The sequence below is a fragment of the Pongo abelii genome, chromosome 2 (genome assembly GCF_028885655.2).
Source record: "Pongo abelii isolate AG06213 chromosome 2, NHGRI_mPonAbe1-v2.0_pri, whole genome shotgun sequence".
NCBI lineage: Eukaryota > Metazoa > Chordata > Mammalia > Primates > Hominidae > Pongo > Pongo abelii.
In genome coordinates this window covers 88,295,491-88,317,318 of record NC_085928.1, presented here as the reverse complement: position 1 = coordinate 88,317,318, position 21,828 = coordinate 88,295,491, and the positions used below count along the sequence as shown (strand labels likewise).

At 45.0% G+C, this 21,828-nt stretch overlaps 1 protein-coding gene across 32 annotated transcripts in view; it reads right to left on the bottom strand.

The window, feature by feature from the left end:
• MAGI1 (membrane associated guanylate kinase, WW and PDZ domain containing 1) overlaps nt 1-21,612 on the bottom strand; it is a 678,789-nt gene extending 657,177 nt beyond the window's left edge. For 31 of the 32 annotated variants that reach the window (XM_054550292.2, XM_054550294.2, XM_024244055.3 and 28 more), the window contains exon 1: nt 20,356-21,612. In XM_054550292.2, coding sequence (XP_054406267.2) covers nt 20,356-20,668 — 313 coding nt within the window. In that variant the 5' untranslated portion in view covers nt 20,669-21,612. 32 annotated transcript variants of the gene reach the window in all.
• Nucleotides 21,613-21,828: the final 216 nt, after the last annotated feature.

Sequence of the window (21,828 nt, the reverse complement as noted above, 5' to 3'; positions counted from 1 at the left end):
GCCGGGAAATCTCAGACAAGTAACAACTTCCAAGGCTCAGGGTTCTGACCGCTAAACTGGGGAGGATGGTACACACACTTCACCGCACGTGCTGAGGATGAAGGATGATGCACGTGTGGCCCTCAGTGCAAAGCCTGAGCAGAGAGGCACTAAATCAAGCCCCGCTATTGTTGTCATCATCCGTATAGCTCTACTCTCCTCGGTTTTCACTGTCATACATGAACCCCAACAGCCAGGTGACAGGACAGAGTGGGCAGGTGAGAGCTGGAAGTCATCCCAACTTTGAAAAGAAAGGACTCTTAGGCAAACACAAGGAAGGAGGCAGAAGCCATTAGAATAGTTAAACAATGAGAATGCTGAGAACCAACACGCTGAGAGAAAAAGCAAACATCTTTACTCTCTTTGGGAATTAATATCTGTAAATTGCTTTGTCTTGGACTCATTTATTTTTCCTCCTTTGATCTTGGTCAGAGATGGGGTCCACAATTTTTGGTGGTTGTGCTTCACGCACACACAACCAGGAGACAAAGATAAGGAAGGACACTTTGATGGGGGGGGTGTGTCTGTACATGCCCATTTAATGTTGTTTTCTTTTACAAGCCTGGCTGGAACAAAATACCTTTAACCTCCACTACACCCTCACCCCAACACACACATGAGCAGCCCCTGCATATTTTCACACATGTAACTTTCTGCTACCACCAGGGGATGTAAAAGCAGAGTATTTTCTTCCAAAGACTGACTGCCTGCTTAACAGCATTTGGCCATGCTCTAGTCCCCGAGAGGTGACATCCCATTCTCTACCTTCCAACCAGGGTATTCAGTGCCAGGAGTTAAACCCTGGGATTCCAAAATTCTAGGCTAAGTGACCTCCAGCCAAGCACAAAGAGCCAGGCATTTTTTTTTAATAGATGCAGAAACTGAGGCACAGAGAGGTTAAGCAAGTGATCAAGGTCACACAGCCGATAAGGGGCGGTGAAGGAATTGAAAATAGACCAGTGACCACTGTAACCACTAAACTATCTTGCCTTACATGGATCATAATCACCACCCCTTGTGGCTAGGTTCCAGGTGGACTTGGTACAGCCTTTGGTGGCCACTGATGGGCTGGTGACCCTCTTTGCAGCCTTCTGCATTCTGAGTGCTCAGGGTCTTAATCAGCCACCTGAGCTCTGACTCTCACCTCACTCAGCACAGTATGGCTTGGTCTCATTACTTACCTCCCACTCTCCCCTTTCAAGTCATTGCTTGTCGAGTTTTGCAAGAATGAGAACTGGTTGTCTGATCACCTCTCGCTCTTCCCTTTGGGAAGCCACAGTGTGTCTCCATTGTTCCCCAGAACTGTTCAAGGCTTGCAGTAAATTCTCGTATCTTCCCTGAGCCATATCCAATTGGAAGGCACCTACCCACACCAAGAAGGATGCCATCTTGATTGGTTCATTCATTCACTCATTCATTCCACAAATGTTTATGCTGCTCAGCTGCCAGGTACTGCCTGGCCATAAGTAGAGTAGAATACATGGATTATCGATCAGCTTCCTGCTCTCAAGTGATTACACTCTAGTGGAACAGATAATAGGCAGGCTAACTTCAGATGGTGATGAGAGCTAAGAAGAAAATAAAGTGAGCTCAGGAGATGGTGAGTGAACTTATGGGGAGTTCTGTGAGAACTAGAAGGCAGGGTTTCCCAATCTTGCTGCTACTGGCATTTGGGCCAGATAAATCTTTGTTGGCAGTGGGCTGTCTGGTGCGTTAAAGGATATTTACAGTACCCCAACCCCTACCCCTCTATATACCAGTGGCACTTCCCAGATGTAACAATCAAAACTGTCTTCAGACATTGCCAAATGTTCCCTGGAAAGGCAACATTACCTCAGTTGAAAACCACTGGTCTTGAATACTATTTAACAGCACAGGCTCTGCAATTAGAACCAGATTAGAATTGCAGTTTACTAGCTGTTAAGTTAAAGCAAATTACTTCACCTAAGACTTGGTTTCTTCATCACTAAAATGGGTTAAATTTTATCTCCTTGCAAAGTTGTTGCAAAAATAATAATAATAAGATAGTGTCTGTGGAGAGTTTGACAAGAGCTCAGGTAACAAATGATCAATAAATGGGAGCTGTATTTTTTAACTCATCAGGTCAAGTTAAAACTCATATCCAAGGAGTCCACTCTTACCTCATCGATACTCAATTGCAATTAAATTTCCCATGGCACCTGTCCAATTTGACCTCTCTCTAAATCCACCATCCCATTGGAGGTAGCTGTCAGAAGTGGGGATCAGTTGGTTACTTGACCTGGCATCTATTCCATGGCTTCTCTCTTCTCAACAGCACCTCCCTCTTCCTTAGGGAACCATGTTTTGCTCCCTGTGCAACAGTCAAAAGGCCCAGATAAGGACTGACCCCACCCCTTAGTGCAAGTGGGCACCAATTTGCATAAGCATCAATGATTAGGGATTGCAGAACTAAGGCATTTAGCACACAGTACATGACATTCCTCTGGGTCTCTCTCCCTGGCTGTGAGTAACAAGGCATATCACCCCTGTCTGCCACTGTTATCCATCTGCAAATAAGAGCCATCTTGGCCGGGCACAGTGGCTCACGCCTATAATTCCAGCACTTTGTGAGGCTGAGGCAGGTGGATCACTTGAGCTCAGTTTGAGACCAGCCTAGCCAACATGGTGAAACTCCATCTCTATTAAAAATACAAAAATTAGCCGGGCATGATGGTGCACGCCTACAATCCCAGCTACTTGGGAGGCAGAGATAGGAGAATCACTTGAACCTGGAGGTTGCAATGAGCCAAAATCACATCATTACACTCCAGCCTCGGTGACAGAGTGAGACTCTATCTCAAAAAGAAGAGCCATCTTGAGGCTCAAGACAGGAGGAGAGTGAAAACAGCAGCTCTGAGAGAATCAAGGCTGTCCATTACAGACATGTAGGTTGTATCTTCACAGGTAGTCAACAGAGACTATCGGTAGCTCTGAAGCAAATTACAGAGAAATTGGACCCATACCCCGACTGAGCCATACCTGAAGCTCCATCCTTCTAAAATTCTAAGTTATATGCATCAGTTCATCTCCTTTGCTACCTAGGCCATTTGAGTTGCATTTTTTAAATTAATTATAACCAAAAGCATCAAGTGATACAACAGTTTAACTATACAACCTCGGGGTAACACAGAGTCGCCCACCCTGCATAAAATACTCAAGTTGAAATCACTTTTCAGTCATCCATTATATTCACTCATTACAGGTGCTGGAGACAGAGCAGTCAACAGGAGAAAACATCACCCCTAACCTACTTCACCTGGGACAATTAGTGCACTACCATATGCTGAGCTTAAGAAAACTGTCATCAGTAAATGTACCGATTAAAAAGAAAAAGGCCAAAGGACACTAAAACATGATCTACCCCAAGCTTTCAAAGTTAAGAAGCATCAACCCAAAGTATCACTCCAACCTTGTCTTGGAGCAGCTGGATGTGACACCAAAGATCTGTAACTGTACTCACTATTTGTGGTGGCACTAGTCTTCTGTGCCATTCAATATGGTAGACACTAGCCACAAGCAGATGGATTTAAATTGTGTGCCAATACAATGTAAAATTCAGTTCCTCAGCCACATTACAGGTACACAATTGCCACATCTGGCTAGGGAATAAAATATTGCACAGTGTAGATAAAGAATATTCCATCATCACAGAAAGTTCTATTGGTCAATGCTGTCTTTCCACCGGAGTTCCCTTTCTGCCTTAAAAGGGCAAGCATGGTACAGAGGAAAAGGTCCCTCTAAATTACTAAAACGCTGAAGCAAGAAAATGAACTTCCACAAACACATATGCACACACCTAGCATTTACCCCCTAGAAGAACTTGCAGCTCAAATAACTCAATTTGTCTTTCTATTCTTGACTGCCTCCCACAATCAGTGTTCATTTGAGTGTACGGTGGGGTCTGTTATCATCACTTATTAGATAACTGGAATTGAAAAGGCCAATATTTTAGAGCCTGGAGCACCACATGCTGGACTTGCCACATTCAGCCAGAGCACCTTTAAACACTGGATTCACAGAGCCCACATCCCCAGGATTCTGATTCCATAGGTCTGGGCTGGGGTCTAGTAATCCCCGTATTTAACAAACACCCTGCCTGATTCTATGTAAGTGGCTGTTCTGTGGACTACTCTTTGGAGTTGGAGTATCAGGACTGTGCTGAGCAGGGAGACATGAGTCAGAATCACTAATAAAGCTACGCCCCGGTGACTATAACTTGAAAACTCTCCCAGGTAATTCTGATATATTTTCCATTCACCCAAATCCAATGTGTGGGGTACTGTGTTCAAAGTTGATGATTTTCTTCAAGAAGCTGTGCCTGCAATCTGTTAGCAGCCATCAGGTGAATATAAGTGCCTGGTAACAGGTGCACAGGACCGCAAATTTCCCCCGCAGCCTTTTCCCGAATGTCTCTTTCCCCTCTGGAATTCAGGCAACAGGGTGACTCACCATGTTTTATTAAACCCCATGGATAAGCTCCTTCCCCCCAAAAAAAGCCTCCAATCCTTACAACCAGCTATCTTATTCCCATTAATGGCTTCTTCTCACAATTATCTTTCTTTGGGATAATTTATTTCACACAGAATTTCTTGAGCTTACATTTTTAGCTAAAATGTCGCAGAAACAAATTCACATTGCTTAAGAAAGCCAGGGCCTTTCTTCCGTATGGCAGTATTTTCCCACGGAGTTGAAGAGACATACCTAGGCAACAGCTACATGAATTTTTCCTTTGCTGGGCATCCTATTTTCCCGATTTTTCTTTCATAAATGATGACACGTGTATAATATATCAATATTGAGATAACACTTTGTGTCTTCAAAAGTTTTCTGTTTTTAATTTTAAAAGAAAAATAAAGTTATGGGGTTAATAAATGTGGTTCATAGATTCAAATAGGCAGAAGCCAGGGCATTTCCTTGGATGTAGGTATCCGAAACAACAGTCTCATCTGCTGTCCTTACACTGGAATGAACAATTACTGGGGTTTTTTTTCCATCTTTGCCTAAACTCAAGATTCAAAGTCCCAAATTAACCCACAGCTTTTGGATACATGTCAGCCATTCGAACATGGAATCTCATTGTCTCTGTTACCTATTGCCATTATAATGCCATATAATAAACAATCATGAAACCTCAGTGGCCTATAGCAATATGCATTTATCACATATGCACCTAGAGTTCACTTAGGGTCAGCTAGAGTGCTCTGCTAATCTTAACTGAAATAAAACAGGTTTCATATACACTGTGGAGGAACTTAACTGTGCATTTGCACTGTGACACGGCTAGACTCTGTAACAAAGACGAAAGCACAGAAATTTAACCTGGGATCGCCCAGCCTGAAACACCATGGAATATAAGCTTGTTGTGCCACATTATCCTTGAGCATTTTATAATAGCAAAAAGAAGTCAAACTTCACGCCAAGCTAGGGGACTTCTGGGTGCTCCAAAAGCAGTGACCACAATGAAGGAAGTGGACCGGGGCATACAGTAGTCTAAACTTGAAAACTCTCCTAAGTTGCATCTCACATCAGAAGTTCTGGATTACATATAGAATATCCTATCTAAAATTTGAATTCCTAGACAGCCTATTGGAATGTTCCATTCTGATATGGGAATGGAGGGGGAAAGGGGACTAGAGAAGGAAAGAAAAGACACACAATACAAGTCCAAACCAAGTAAGATTTTAACCCTGCATTGGACCTTTGCTGACAATTTTATAGTTTTAATTTAATAGAGGACCTTTCTTGGCTCCTTGATAGAAAAAAAAAAACTGCACTGACTAAATTTCTCATCTGAATTACCTGAATCCCTTTCCTCATCCTAGTGCAGCAAACCTGGTGCCCGACATGAATTATGCAATGCAGAACAATCCATTATGCAGGCAGGAAAGCAAGAAGGGCTGCACTGGTTTGCAAAAAACAAAAAACAAAATTCTACCATGTAATGCTGGCAGTGAAAAACAGATGCCTACTGGTCTTAGAGGCTAATCACGTTCTGACACTGTCCACTCCTGGGGTAAAGGCTAGGGTCCCAATTTATCTACAGAAAGTCCAAACAAGTCGTATTATTAGGAACTTTCCTGCCAAATTTAAAACCTCCCTAAATGGTATACATAAACTTCATTCATTCTTGTTGGTAAGGCTACACATTTCACAATAAAATCACTTCAGGGCAGAGAATAGATTGTATTCCTGTACTAAGAACTCAAATTCAAGTGAACATCAATTTCAAGATGTGACTTTGCACCCAGTTCTAAGACCCAGCAGACCAGGGCCCTGGGACAAAATATTCCAAGAATTATGATCAGCTGTCAAAATATACTCTCTCCCCAGCTCTTCATAACTTGAATTGGAAAGCTGTCACCAGCTGGGCCTCAAATAAACCTTAATGGACTATAGTGCCAAAGTAGACCACTTCCAGAACGTACTATTCATTTCAACACACATTTCTTGACCCTTTTTGTGAGTTGGTCAGTATCCTGGGCCCTGAGAATACAGAAAGAGTAATGCAATTACTGCTTTTGGAGAGATGAAGTATGAGAGAAACCAAGTGAGAGACAAATATATAAACAAGGCATTGCAAGCTTGTCATCTGAGGACCAAATATGGCTCCCAGATGTGTTTTGTTTGGTTCACCCTTTTTTTAAAAAAAGAAAACTTTGAACCACTGCTTTAAAACTGGCAAAGTTCATTAAAAAAAAAAAAAAGAACAGGCTTCTGGGTTCTCTTGAAAACCTGAAAAATCTACACTAGAAACACTGGGCCAATGTTCCTAGGCAGCAACAGACCAAAGCAGAACGGCAGCTTTTCCCGTTGAACAGAATAAGCCCTTCCAGGTAATCCTAGTCCCCACCACTCCCTAATTGTCCTTTAAAATACTACTCAGTATCCAGCCGGGCACGGTGGTTCACGCCTGTAATCCCAGCACTTTGGGAGGCCAAGGCGGGTGGATCACCTGAGGTCGGGAGTTCAAGACCAGCCTGGCCAACATGGTGAAACCCTGTCTCTAATAAAAATACAAAATTAGCTGGGTGTGGTGGCGCATGCCTGTAATCCCAGCTACTCGGGAGGCTGAAGCAGGAGAATTGCCTGAACCCAGGAGGTGGAGGTTGCAGTGAGCCAAGATTGCATCATTGCACTCCAGCCTGGGCAACAAGAGTGAGACTCTGTTTCCAAAACAAACAAACAAACAAACAAAAAACTTACTACTCAGTTTCTGACTTGTGAAGACCACCATAAATAAACAATTCCAGTAGAAGGTATTATCTTTACAAGTGAGATAAGTGAAAAATTACAGGACTCTCAATATACAGCAAGCAGGGATATTAGTTAACATATTCGCTGGGGGGGTAAAATGATGATGGATACCAAAAGTCTTAAAAAGAAATAATTCATGTGAGCCAACAGCTTTATTTCTAGATAGCTATCCAAAGAAAATATCTGAAGATGTTCGCTAAAATGTATGTATGAGGGTAGTCATCAATATGTTATATAAAAGAGAACTGAAAACACTCTAAATGTTCACCCTTAAAGTAGAGCTTATTATATTATAAAGTAACCAAAAATAAATTTTGCAGTCACTGAAATAGTCAACTTGATCTACATATAGTATTTTTTTAAAGTCCATGATTGGCCAGGCACGGTGGCCCACGCCTGTAATCCCAGCACTTTGGGAGGCCAAGGTGGGTGGATTGCTTGAGCCCAGGATTCTGAGACCAGCCTGAGCAAGAGAGTGAAACCCTGTCTCTACCCAAAAAAAAATTAATTATTTGGGCACGGTGGCACCCACCTGTGGTCCCAGTTAGTCAGTAGGCTGGGATGGGAAGATCGCTTGAGCCCAGGAGATAGAGGTGAGCCAAGACCGTGCCACTACACTCCAGCCTAGGCGACAGAGAAGTAAGGCTCTGTCTCAAAAACAAACAAACAAACAAACAAACAAAGTCCATGATATGCTGTTAGGCATGAAGAAAACTCCCACCCAAACAGCATGTACTGTACAGTCTTATTTTCATAAGAAAAAGCCCCCCATCTTCAAAAGTATATGTTTGTGTTTCTGTTTGTGTGTGTGTGTGTGTGTACATCTGCATAAAAATAGTGTTAACACATGTATGTCTCTGGGGTGGGATTACGGGCAATTCGGACATATTTTTCTGCCATATTAACATATTTCTGTATTGTATACATTGTTTAAATGATAAAAAATTTAAATTTCACCAGGAAAATACATAAGCTGTGGAATCACAAACCAATTTTAGATAGTGATTGATAGTCATATAAGGTCACGATACTATTTAAGTTTTTAAAAGATTAGAAACCAAAATCTAGATGCCTACGCTTTTTATAAAATAAAATTTTAAAAAAACACATGCTGCAACACCGGAGAAAGCTTTTTTTTTTTTTTAACAACTTGATCTTGAGTTTTGAATTCTTAACTAACTCACACAGACTTAAACAGGCTGATAGATGGAGGAGGAAATGAACATGCTCTCCCTATCAGATGTAAATTCTAACGCTTGGCCAAGAATCCAGGTGGTAAAATACTATTTAAACCAGGCCAAGGTGGTACCTTCCATGGCCACATTACATAAGCAACAGGTGCAAGCAGATGCACACATCTGGCCAGAATAAAGGCCCTCTAAGACCTTCAACATAATTAATTCAATATTTTTCTCTATAGTTCAAAATGCTACAACAACTGGCAGACAACCATCTTAAATCATCACGGAAAAGTCAGACATATGGCTAAGTATATTTAATATGCCTTAAAAATAAGACATGGATTTTCTAGCCAACAAGATCTTAGACAATTTTTTTTTTAATTTTGCCTACTCATTACCCTCAAAAAGAATTCAATTCAACAGATATTCCTGAGTACCTACGGAGGGCAGAGACTACAAAGATCCATAAAATAAGGATGTTGCCTTCAAGAAACACATAATCTAGTATGGGAGACAGTTGGGCAAAACTATACTTACAAGACACCATTGTGACTCTTTGAAATAATGAAGTGCATGGAGGATAGAGAGAGGGCACACGGGAGGAAAGAATGGACAGTGTTGGTGAGACTGATCAGAGAGAAGAGGAGACGGCGGCAATTAAGCAGAATTGCTTGAAAATATACTGCAGCACACTGTTTTTTGGCAGGAAACACTTTGGGAACCCATTTTTTATTTATCGGACTATCTTCTGTGGGGTCACCAAGCATGTTGCACTGTCTCTCTGGCAGCAAAAGGGCCCGCCTAAGACCGATGTCTCTACATTGACATGAGGGCTCCAGCCTATGGGGTAGACACATTTCTTTCTTTTTTCTTTTTTTTTTTTTCTTCTTTTTTTTAAAAAAAGAGAGGATCGGCTGGGCGCGGTGGCTCACACTTGTAATCCCAGCACTTTCGGAGGCCAAGGCGAGAGGATCACAAGGTCAGAAGATTGAGACTATCCTGGCTAACACAGTGAAACCCCGTCTCTACTAAAAATACAAAAAATAGCCTGGCGTGGTGGCAGGTGCCTGTAGTCTCAGCTACTCGAGAGGTGGAGGCAGGAGAATGGCGTGAACCCCAGAGGCGGAGCTTGCAGTGAGCCGAGATCGCACCACTGCACTCCAGGCTGGGTGACAGTGAGACTCTGTCTCAAAAAAACAAATAAATAAAAAAAGAGAGGGTCTTTCTCTGTCACCCAGGGTGGAGTGCAATGGTGCCATCATAGCTCACTGCAGCCTCGGACTCCTTGGCTCGAGCAATCCTCCCACCGCAGCCTCCCTCCCTAGTAGCTGGGACTACAAGCATGAACCACCATGCCCCTGCTGTCAAGACATTTCTAACATGGAAACCTAGAGTAAGATTATTGGAATCAGGTAGATCTGAGTTTGAATCTCACCTAGGTCAGCAGTCAGGGAACCAGGAGAACCTGACTTCTCAAGCTAATTTTCTCATAGCTGAAATGAGAATAAGCTCATCTACCTAGGCAAACCCTTAACCTGGGTTTAAGTGATGTATCAGAGGAAAAATAAATAATAGGTACAATTACTAGCATATCCCCCCTAACTCAGATTCCCAGTATCAAGCATGGAGTCATGCCTGTAGAGGGGCTTTCTCAACCTCAGCCTTACTGATATTTTGGGCTGGATAATTCTCCCTTGAGGGGCTGTTATGTACATTGTGGGGTGGTCAGCAGCGTCCCGGGCCTCTACTCTCTAGATGCCAGAAGCAACCCTCTCCTTAATTGTGACAACCAAAAATGGCTCCAGATGTTGCCAAATGTCCCCTGGGGAGCAAACTTGCCCCCAGCTGAGAACCACTGATTCAGAGGCACTCACTGACGTACCTCCATTTCTCAGCTGAAAATATCACAGCCGGCCAGGTATGAAGGCTCATGCCTGTAATCCCAGCACTTTGGGAGGCCGAGGCAGGCAGATCGCTTGAGCCCAGGAGCTCGAGACCAGCCTGAACAATGTAGTGAAACCCCATCTCTACAAACAAACAAATAGCCAGGTGTGGTGGATGCATGCCTGCAGTCCCAGCCACTCAGGAGGCTGAGGTAGGAGGATTGCTTGAGCCCAGGAGGTGGGTGTTGCAGTGAGCTGAGATCAAGAAAAGAAAAGATCACAGCTGCTAGTAGGGTAGGTACTTCAATGAGCACCACTTAAAAGCCAGGCAGGGTACTACAAGTTTTACATACATGATCTCATTTCATCCTTACAACCACTTTATGACACAGGTAACATTCTCATTTTCAACTGGGAGAACTGATGTTCTGGGAGGCTAACCTGTCCCTGGTCTCTCAGCTGGGAAGTGGGAGAGCCTGGATTTGAACCCAGGCGGTCTGACTCCAAACCCTCATGACCACTAAGCCCCACTGCTTCCCCAGCCATTCCTGATGCAGGAGCCCAGACGTGGTATCAGGAAGATGAGAGGACCACAGAGTCCCATTCTCAAGAATCATCGTTGATGGTAAAAGCCTGCCTGAACACCCAAGAACTCGCCCTCCCTCCACACTACCACAACCTGCGACCTGTGGACAATCATTAAAAGCAATTCGTCACTGAGGACAATGTGGGAGAAGCTCAGGCAATTCAAACTTCCGTGAGGTCCGGAGGCTTCCTTCCTACTTGTCTGAACTAATCCAGTCTCAGCCTTTCAAAAAGACAGCATCTGAATCAAGCAGAAAAAAGAGTGTTTTTTTTCTAGACTTGAAAAGCTCTCCAGAACTGTACACTGCAATCTCCATCTCTCAAGAGATTCTTTCTTCTCTCCCAAGGGCTTTCAAATGGGGAGCATTCAAACAATTACAGAAGCCAGCATTTATTGAGCACTCACTATGTGCCAAGCCCTGTGTCATGTGGTTTACTTTCTACTTTTCCATCAACCCTAGAGAGTAGGCATCATTATTATCCCCATTTTCAGAGGGGGAAACCTGGCACAAAGAGGTTCAGTATCTTGCCCCAGAACACCCAGCTCGTAAAGTGTAAAGCCTGCCTCTTCACCCAAGCCAACCTTGGGTCCAAAATCTGACTCTATGACACATCAGTAAATTGCTATTTGTGGATCATTTTATGAGCAGTACTACGGTCCTGATGACACTATATATAGCAGTAATTTTGAAACATGGCTTATAATCAGGGCATGATCGCCTTTTAATTGCACCATCATGCCCCTGTCCATAAAGAGAGCCTCGAGTCTTGTCTCATAACGGAGTAAAAGATTAGCCTTATTGTAAGAAGCATAACTGTGGCCCATTAAACGGACACACAAATGCCTCCATCTACAGTAATGGCGGGGTTGATACCTTAGCCATGAGAATGTAATTATCTTATGTAACTCATTCTCATGACACTGGAGATGGTAACAGAAAAAGTCTATACACACAGCCAGAAGAACCTCTCAGTCTATTTAGGGGTGAGAGAGTCTGCAAAGTTCCATGACACACTCAGCATGGGGCTGCCTTGGACACACAGTGGTGACTTGCTCTTTAAAGCACCTCCACTGGCCTTCTTGACTCACTGGTCTCACTTCTTCCTTGCCCTACTGGAACTTCCTGGGAGCACCTCCCAGATAAGCCCTGTGCATTCAAATCCTGATCTAGAATTGGCTTCTAGGGATTCATGTTGGTGGGGTACACACGGGACTGAAAGTGGACTGGGGCCAATGACTTGGCTAAGTAAGGGATGCTGTGCACAGACCTATCCCTAACTCGACAAGATCCTCATGGTGACTCTAGTAGCCTCAGCTCTCCTGTTTGGATCAGCCACCTGGTAACCCTTGTTACCGTCATTTCCCAAATCAAAATAACCTCTGAAAATCAGGACACTCAATTAATTTTAAAGTCAAGGACCTCTTCCATGCAGGGAAACCTAAAATTGGAAATGTGACCTTATCTCTGACTCCAAGGAGACTCCAGTGGACTCTTCCCTCCCTTTCTTGACAAGAAACCAAGGACCCACATGTTCTTACTTGTAAACCCATAATATTAAGACCAACTGAAGCAGGCCAGCAATGTTCACTGTCTTTAAGAATATTCCTGGATCAATCGGCTAAGCTCTATTTTAGCCCCAGCCATTGACTGTAAATGTTAAACTCTAACCAACTTTAATGTGATCCATCATCAATCACCTAAATTTTCAGGGACTTCTATATATCTACATTTTCAGAGGTAACTGACCTCAGGAGAGATTTATTCTAGTTCTAAACTTGACTGTAAACATTTAACAAATACCCAAGCAAGTAGTAGGCACCATGCACTGTTTTTGCTACTGGGGATACCGTGGGAGAACAAGACAACATTCCTGCCATCTCAGAGCTTACATTCTAGAGAAAAAGGTAAAATAAGAAATTTACTTATGGTGAAGTGATCTACATACTATGGAGTAAAATAAAGCTGAGAAGGGAACAGGGAATGACACGTGGCAGTGGAGTTATGGTTTTCAATAATGTGCTCACAAGAGGCCTCACTGGGCAGGTAACATTTGAGAAAGACTTGAAGCTCAAGAGATAGCAAGCCTGTAAGATGATTAGGTGGGCACTAGCAGGCAGGACAAAGAAGTAATATCCATAGGGCAGGTCACGGGTGGCCTTTGAAGTCACTATAAGGACTTCGGCTTTCACTCAGATACAGAGACTACAGAAATGATTAATAATGGATTATTCCATTATGTAATTACTGAGCCATAAAAAGAGAAGATTTCTATTTAATCATAAAAGACACTGCTCAAGTTACATTTTCTAATTTTGCTACATGCCTTCGGAAAAGCTGACATCCAGAACACTTAGACCCTCCATAGGACACTTTACTAGAAAGCAAAGTCAATATGATAGGACCAACCTTGACATCTGTGGAAACAACAAAATGAATTCATAAGAAATACTACATCGATGCCGACTTCCATAGGGGAGAAGTCTAGCAATGCACCAGTGTGTACTAGGGATTTTTCAAGGTTACAGATCTCACATATGAGCTGCAAAAAGACAGGCAGGCATGCAGTAACCTACTTTTTTAGGATGTGAATGTCAGCCCTTAACGAATTTGACAGCCTTTATTCTCAGTGTATACAAAATCAGTATATCCTGTTACATGTATATACAAACTCAAGGAAAGGGCCACTAACACCAGAGAGTGGTGCTTTGCATTAAATAACCCTCGTTTACAAAGCAACATCCTTCATGTAAACCCTTGTGGTAAGGAGATGTCAGAATGTTTTCGCTTATAAACCACTTAATTCCCCTTGGTGGATATCATCAATTCTGCCATCTAAAACCAGCTGGGTAACGAATGCCAAGAAACACGGTGAGCCAACTGTATGCCATCGCCACAGAAGGTCAAGTTAATCTATTTTTAAATAACACAGCCAATGACAAGAGGTGGCCACTGGAAACAATGGACAAGTTGCGTTATATGTCCTTGCTTCGTTTTTTGTAAAACCTGTACAGTGTTCCACAGTGTAACCTAAAAATATCCTTCCAAGAGTGGTCTTTTGGCACCAAGAACAAAAACAGATTGATTTTTGAAAGTTTAAGTTAAAAAAAAAAAGACATAAACACAAAGTACAATTTAAGAGTGAGAGGGCTAAAATTGGATTGTGTTCTGTAGCAAAGATCTGATTTGCTATTAACCAAAAAAAAAAAAAAAAGGGACAACACTGCAAGAAAACGAAGGGAAAGAGTCATTTTTAGGGATGAGGACACAGGTCCAACATCAACAAAAAAATCCTCATCATCCTGCCTGCTGAACATCTGAAATTTCACGTTTAGAGGCTCACTTGTTAAACTTCAATTAGATTCAACAGGCAGAAATACTTGAATAGGATTCATTAATCCTTGTCAGTCATTTATAGCCCAGTATAAATTATTAGACACAGAGCACCAGCTAATTGGAAGATCTGGTGATGAGAAAGTGAAAACCTCTGGATCCTAAACAAGAAGTAAAAGACAAATCGAGAGAAAGGGAGGAAAGATGTTGCAAGTGGCCTAGTTGCACTTACCCTATGAAACAACGGAATAGTCATTCACACATCCAACCAATTTTAGTGAGCACCTATTATTTGCTGGGTCTTTTTTTGAGACGAGTCTTGCTCTGCACCCAGGCTGGAGTGCCACTAGTGGCACGATATCGGCTCACTGCAACCTCCGCCTCCCGGGTTCAAGCAATTCTCTGCCTCAGCCTCCCGAGTGGCTGGGATTACAGGCGCCCACCACCACGCCCAGCTAATTTTTTTGTATTTTTTTTTTTTAGTAGAGACAGGGTTTCACCATCTTGGCCAGGCTGGTCTTGAACTCCTGACCTTGTGATCCACGTCTCCCGAAGTGCTAGGATTACAGGCATGAGCCACCGTGCCCAGCCCTGCTGGGTCTTTTTTAGACACTGAGAAATACAGCAGTGAACAAGAGAGATAAGCTTCTTGTTTTCATGGAACTTCTATTCTCATGGGAGGGGAAACAGACAATAAAGAAGAAACAGGGCCCGCTGCGGTGGCTCACGCCTACAATCCTAGCACTGTGGGAGGCCAAGGCGGCAGGCGGATTGCCTGAGCTCAAGGGACCAGCCTGGGCAACATGGCGAAATCCCATCTGTACTAAAATACAAAAAATTAGCCAGGCATGGTGGTACATGCCTATAATCCCAGCTACTCGGGAGGCTAAGCATCAGAATTGCTTGAACCCCGGAGGCAAAGGTTGCAGTGAGCTGAGATCGCACCACTGCACTCCAGCCTGGGCAACAGAGTGAAACTCCATCTGAAAAAAAAAAACACAAAAAACAACAACAACAACAAAAAACAGAAGATAATACGAGATTGTGTCGAGGCTATGAAGGTACAAACAGGGTGAGGGAATGGCACTTTACTCAGGGAGCTATCTTGTGTGTGTGTGTGTGTGTGTGAGATGCGGGGCTCACTCTGTCACCCAGGCTGGAGTGCAGTGGTACAATCTTGGCTCACTGCAACCTTTGCCTCCTGGTCTCAAGCGATTCTCCCACTCTGCCTCCCGAGTAGCTGGGACTACAGAAGTTCGCCATCACGCCCAGCTAGTTTATGTATTTTTTGGTAGAGACTTCGCCATGTTGCCCAGTCTGGTCTTAAACTCCTGAGCTCAAGTGATCTGCCCACCTTGGCCTCCCAAGGTGCTGGGATTACAGGTGAGCCACGACAAGGGCTCTATCTTATACGCCATCAGTGGTGTGCCGGGGCCAGCTCACATTGGCTTGGGAACAGCAAGTATATGTGTCTCTTCCCAACTCCAGCTATGCTATAAATCAGGGTCTACCCACTACTAGCACTGGTTGTTAAGCATTTAGCAGCACACCAGAAGGAGGTCACTGAAGAGAAAGAAGCAAGACCAGAGATTCATGAGAAACCAAACAACTCTGAAAGACAAGGCCCTCTGTTTTAAAATGAGAGTTATTGTCATAAATTCCAATGAATCAAAACAATACCAAAACAAAAAACCACACAAAGAACTATATTCAACCATATGTGATCACAATTTCCCTCATTACAGTGAGGGGAAGGGTCTGGTGGTGGTTCGGTTTGGCTTTTAAATTGTATCTCTTTTATTATCTCCACACTGCCACACACACAAAAAAAGTAGAGGGATAGTTACGGTTCCTGAGTAATTTGAAAAGCCACAAAATTCACCTGCAAAAATATGTAAGCATGACCTGTAATACACCACTTTGGGAAACTAGAATCATACCATTTTAAACCTTTGGAGTCTGGGTGATTCATGGAAACACAGGATTTCACGAGCACAAATAACCTGAAGAGGCGCACCCACTTATTTTTGGCGTAGAGAAATGTAGGCTCTAAGAACGTGACTGGCAGACCTTATTCTAGAACCCAGGTCACCTGTCTCATCTGATGTCATCTTCTCAATTTTGGTCTATACCCTAGTACAGTAGTTCTTAAAACTGAGTGAGCATCAGAATCCCTTGAGGGCTTATTAAAACACCCCATGGATGTTACCCCACCCCCCAACCCCAACCCCATCCCCCGCAAAGCTTCTGAATTGGTAGAACTAAGGTGAGGCCCAGGAATCTGGATTTCTAACCAGTTCCCAGGTGATACTAATGCCACTGGTCTGAGGACCTCACTTGGAGACCTACTGTCCCAGGAATTGGGAGCACAGGCTTTGGAATCAGACAAAGCTGAATTGCAGCTCTACTTCTTCCCCTGTGGTATGACCCTTGGAAGTTATCCAAACTCTCTGAACCTCAGCTTCTAACATCTGAGTCCAATTTTAAGGACTGAAAAAGAGAATGCCCACGAAGCATCAGCTTCGTTATTCTAAGCTGTTATATTCTAAGTCAAGCGCCTGTTATATTCTAAGGCAAGATCTTAATACGTACTAGCGACATCTTATATCCTGTATCAAAGTTTCCTTAATTACATTTTTCCCAAGCATATACTAGGACGGCTAAAATTCAAAAGACAAAATCAAAGATTGCCAAAGATGTAGAGCAACTAAAACATTAATAATAGCTTTATTCATAATAGTAAGAAATGGTAAATACTCCAAATGTCCATAAACAAGCAAAAGGACAAAATGGTATGTGTATACAACGGAATATTACTAAACAATAAAAAAAAAACCAAACGAAGTATACATGCAACAACATGAAATCTCCAAAATATTTTGTTGAGTAACAAAAGCCAAACACAAAAGAGTACATACTGCATTAGTTCATTTTTATGAAGCTTAAGACAAAACTATTCTATGGTAGATCTATGGTGCAGGGGGAGGGGGGAATTAACTGGACAGGAACATGAGAAAAATTTCTGGGGTGATGAAAATGTTCTCTATCTTGATTTGAATGATTAACATGAGTGCATGCATTTCTTAAAACTCATCAAATTATATATCTAAGATATGCATTTTACTATAGGTAAATGATACCTGAATACACATAATTATATATAACTTTGTAAAGGCATTTTATGACAAAGTACTGTCTTCTCCATTTAAAATGAACCAACTCCAACCTGACAAAGGACTGTCTTCTCCATTTAAAATGAACCAAGTCCAACCTGGCAGATCCATTGAGTTTGATTCCTGCACAATCCAGTCCTGCCACCGACAGTTTTGGTCCATGTATCTTTCCAGAGAACTGCCATGAAATAGAAACAGAATTTTCACCCCCCATGTAGACAGTATCCAGAGTGACCTGTGTCCCCGGAAGTGGCTAACTTGGGATGCAAACAACACAAAAGTAGTATTTTTCTTTACCATATACCAAGTATGAGCCTACTTGATATGACTTTAAAAGGCACAGTAATGAAGACACATTAAGAGCAATTCTGTCATACAATCTAAATCATATTCTCAACATGGAAGAGGGAGCAGAAAACTGGTGAAATGGTTTCTAGAGCCATCTTTACTGGTAATAAAGACGTCAGAAGATCCAACTGTGCCTGTGTAATTATCACATGAAATAGTCACTTTCAGATTGCAATGAATTCCAGGCCATTCAGGTTTCCCAATCAGTATCATATTTCTATCCCATTACAAGTAGATTCACATACATACATACATATACACACACACACACACAAACATACACACACACTCGCCCCTGCTGTGAACAATCTGTGAACAAGGGGTGAAGAGAGCTAACACCTGGAGACACTACAGTTTCCTTTGAACTCAGAGGTGTCTGTTTCCAAACCCACTTGATTATCTCACCAAGCCTTCCTAAACTCCATGATGAGAGAGCCCTGGGACATCGCCTCCCAGAAATTTGGCAACTAGTGGAAGGCACAAGCCCATGCAACATCTTGCACACTGCAAACACTGCAAGCCAGCCCCTATTCAGAACCCATTAGACACTGCGAGACATCCCACTAGTTGGGCAGGTACCCTTGCCTGTCCTTCCTCCACCCTTTCTCCAAAATGGTCCTGAACTGAGACCTGCAGCTGCTCCCATTCTATGCCTTCACACAGTATTTTCCCTACAGCCCTATCAAGTCATAATTATCCAGTTTCCTGATACTAAAAACTAGTTTCAGAAATAAATAGCTGCTAAAATCAATTCAAACATAAATAGCTAATCTTTATGGAGCACTTACTATGTACAGGCACTGTTGGGTGCACTTTCCACGTGTTAGCTTATGTAATACCCACAGGAAAGCCAGTGTGAGGAAGACACATTGTCAGGCCAGGAAAGGTTTTGAACCTCAAGCAAAACCTGAAGAGGTATGCCAGGAATGAGGCACAATCTCTGCATTTAATGAGCTCACTACCTTGTATGGAAATGAGGACCTAACTCAGAGTTCAGAGTAAGTAAAAAAACCACAAAGTAGACATTAAAGGAGCCCAAAGGAGGAAGAATTTGTTCATCCTAGCAGGATTCTGGAGGGCTTCTTGGAGGAGGTATCCAGTGGAGAACGAAGTCATAAATACAAGGAGCTTTCCATAGCTAAATGTCAGCTCCTCAGCTCCCAAAGCTGCTAAAAGGCCAGGCTAGTCCCCCTGCCCCCTCCTCCATTTCATCTGGAGCACGCCTGTTTCCAAGACAGGACCAGCTCAGCCCAGCCCTTCCTTTGACACATTCCTCCAGCTGCTGCCTGTCCTTATGGAAACACATGGGAACTTTTCACCACGTTCAACTTCACCACTTCCTTCGGTGCTTTCACTGGGGAGAACCTGCGTCATGGCACTTGCTTGCACAAGGAAGCCCTTTAAGGGCCTCAGTTGTTCTCCATTGGGTTGACATAAGGACAGCCCCTTGTCTGTACCAAAGTGAGATGTAAGGGACCTACATCACCAGCAGCCACCAAATGCATCTTTTAAAAGGCCTCTACAGATTTCTGAAAGAGGAATTTGCTTCCACTCCCTCCTCAGGAATCAGCCCCTCCAGTGCCGTAGGGTCATCCCCCCACTCCTTCCTCCTCCATACTTAAGGCTCTGCAGCAAGGGCTCAAACCCTCGCTTTTGGCAACTGTGTGACCTTGAGGAAGTCACTTAACCGATATCAATCCCAGTTTCCTTATCTCTAATATGGGATATATAAGAACAACTCGTTCTTAGAACTGTTGTGAATCGGAGTGAGATAGTGCAAGTAAAGTATCTTACACAGAGCCGGGCATGTAGTAAACCAACAATGAATAGTGGCTTCATTTTCATCATCAATAATGACGATAACGGTGGTGATGGGAGTGTAAACTTGGACCCGATTCGAGCTAAAAGCAAACACCCCTTCCCCCTCTCCCCCTCCCAAGTCTATGGCTGGGCCACACGGTGGAGACACATGCGTCATCCCGCTGAGGGGTGAATGCAGGCTCTTCTGTCGGCGGGCTCAGGAACCGCCAGGCAGTGGTGTCCTAGCTCACCTGGAGGGGTCGCGGGTTGAAGCAGATTTTCTGATGGGGGAGGTCCAATAAACTACAGACCCTCTCTTTCTGTACACCCACTCAGCAGGTATGGAAACTGACTCGTGGCCAAAGAACGCCAGCTGCATCCCTCCCCCAAGGAGCCAGGACAGCGTCCACCATACCCCTGACTCAGTTCCCCAACTCTCCCTCGGGTGCAGGCGAGACTGCGCTGCACTTGATGGCGGAGATAACAGGTTGGCCAGCCAGGCCTAGGAAACGTCTCCCCGCTACCTTGCGCAAACCCAGCCCCCTCTTCGAAACGCAGGTGGGCAAACAACCCACAACCTCGCAACAACTTTGTGTATTTCACCGCCACCACAGGGCGCACGGCCTCAACTTCTCTCCACTGCGCTCCGAGGAGGGAAGCGGGAAATCGAGAATGAGGGGCAGCCCACAGACCGCCCTCCTTTTCTCGGGGCGCCCCCCAAAGGCGCGCCCCGCCTTACCTTGTCTGACGGCTTTGAAGGTGACGGCCTCCTTGCAGCTGTCGATGATCCCCAGCACGTCATAGCGGGGCAAGCCGGACACCCGGACCCCCTGCACCTCCAGAAGCAGCTCCCCTTCGCCCAGCCTCGGGCCCTCGCCGCCGCCGGGAAGCCCCGCTGCCTCGACCGCCGCCACCGCTCCGACGTACGGAAACTCCCCGTGCTCCGCGCCTCCCAGAACCGTCACCCCCAGCTCGCCCTGGGGTCCCCGCTTCACGGTGCATTCGTGAACCCTGCTAGTCCAGTGGTTCTTCTTCTGGATCACTTTGGACATGATGAGTTACACCCCTCCTCCAAAAAAAAATAAAACGAGAGACAGGTGCCCCCCACAGCACAAGCCCCCAAGCCTCTGCTGGTTCATGGGAGAAACATCTCTCCCCAAATCACAAAACAGGAGACAGAAACTTGGCAGCCTCGCTCCCCTGCACACGCTCGCGCACTCAAGCCATCATAAAACAAACTTTCTGGGCTTCCCCGCGAGCCCCGCACAGGCGCCCGCGAGCTTTGTTTGCATTCCGGTGCCTCTGGATCCACGTTCCGGCGCCCGCCCGTGCTCTCCCGGGCCAGAGTCCACTCTGCGCCGCTCGGGTTATTTTTTTTCCTTCCTTCCTTTCTCTCTTGCCTTTTACAAATGCGGTGCCTCCTCTTTGCCTCCCGCCCGGCTCGCCTCTCCTCGCTGGCGGGCTGTTCCTGAGGGTGAGGGAAGCCCTTCCAGCCAGTTGCCGGGAGCCCTGAAGACGCGGTGGCGGGGCGGGGGGGAGGGGGGCGGGAGGTAAGTGCTCGCGGCCCCTTTAAGCAGATACAAAGGCTCGGCTTGTTTTGTTACAGTTCATTCTATTCCGCGCCGCGGAGCGCAGCGGCCGGCGACAGGAGCCGCGCGCGCATGCGCCCCGCGGCCGCCAGCCGGCCGGCCCACCCCTCCTCTCCTCCCCGAAGGGAGAGATTCCAACGTGCTTCCCGATGGGTCCTAAAACCGACCGGCCGCGAGAAGGCAACTCCCCCCCACCCTTCCTGAACTCCTCTCCTCTCTCCTTTTCTTTCAGTGCCCTGGACTCCGCGGATTCCTTTGGGGCTGGAGGGCCGCGCACGTGTTTTACTCCAACTGTTTGCAACTTTTGAAACCCGGGCAATCCGGCTTTGGCATTTGAAAACCATTTCAAACAGGTGGGGGTTGGGGAGGCTGCCATACTCACCCTGGCGCTCACACTCACGCACACGCGCACGCACTCGCGCCGGCCCTAAGCCTCCTAACCGCCCTCGGCCAGTGGCTGGCCAGGCTGTCGGTCACCCAGCCCGGCTGGTTCACCGCCCCCCTCGCCGCAGGTCCCACTGAAACCCCCGAGACCCGCCCCGGGGCGCTCGCCGCCTCCCTGCCTGCCCTGCGCTCGCGGGTTCGGGTCCTGGCGCGGGGCCTGCCAGGGTCTCTGCGACCCG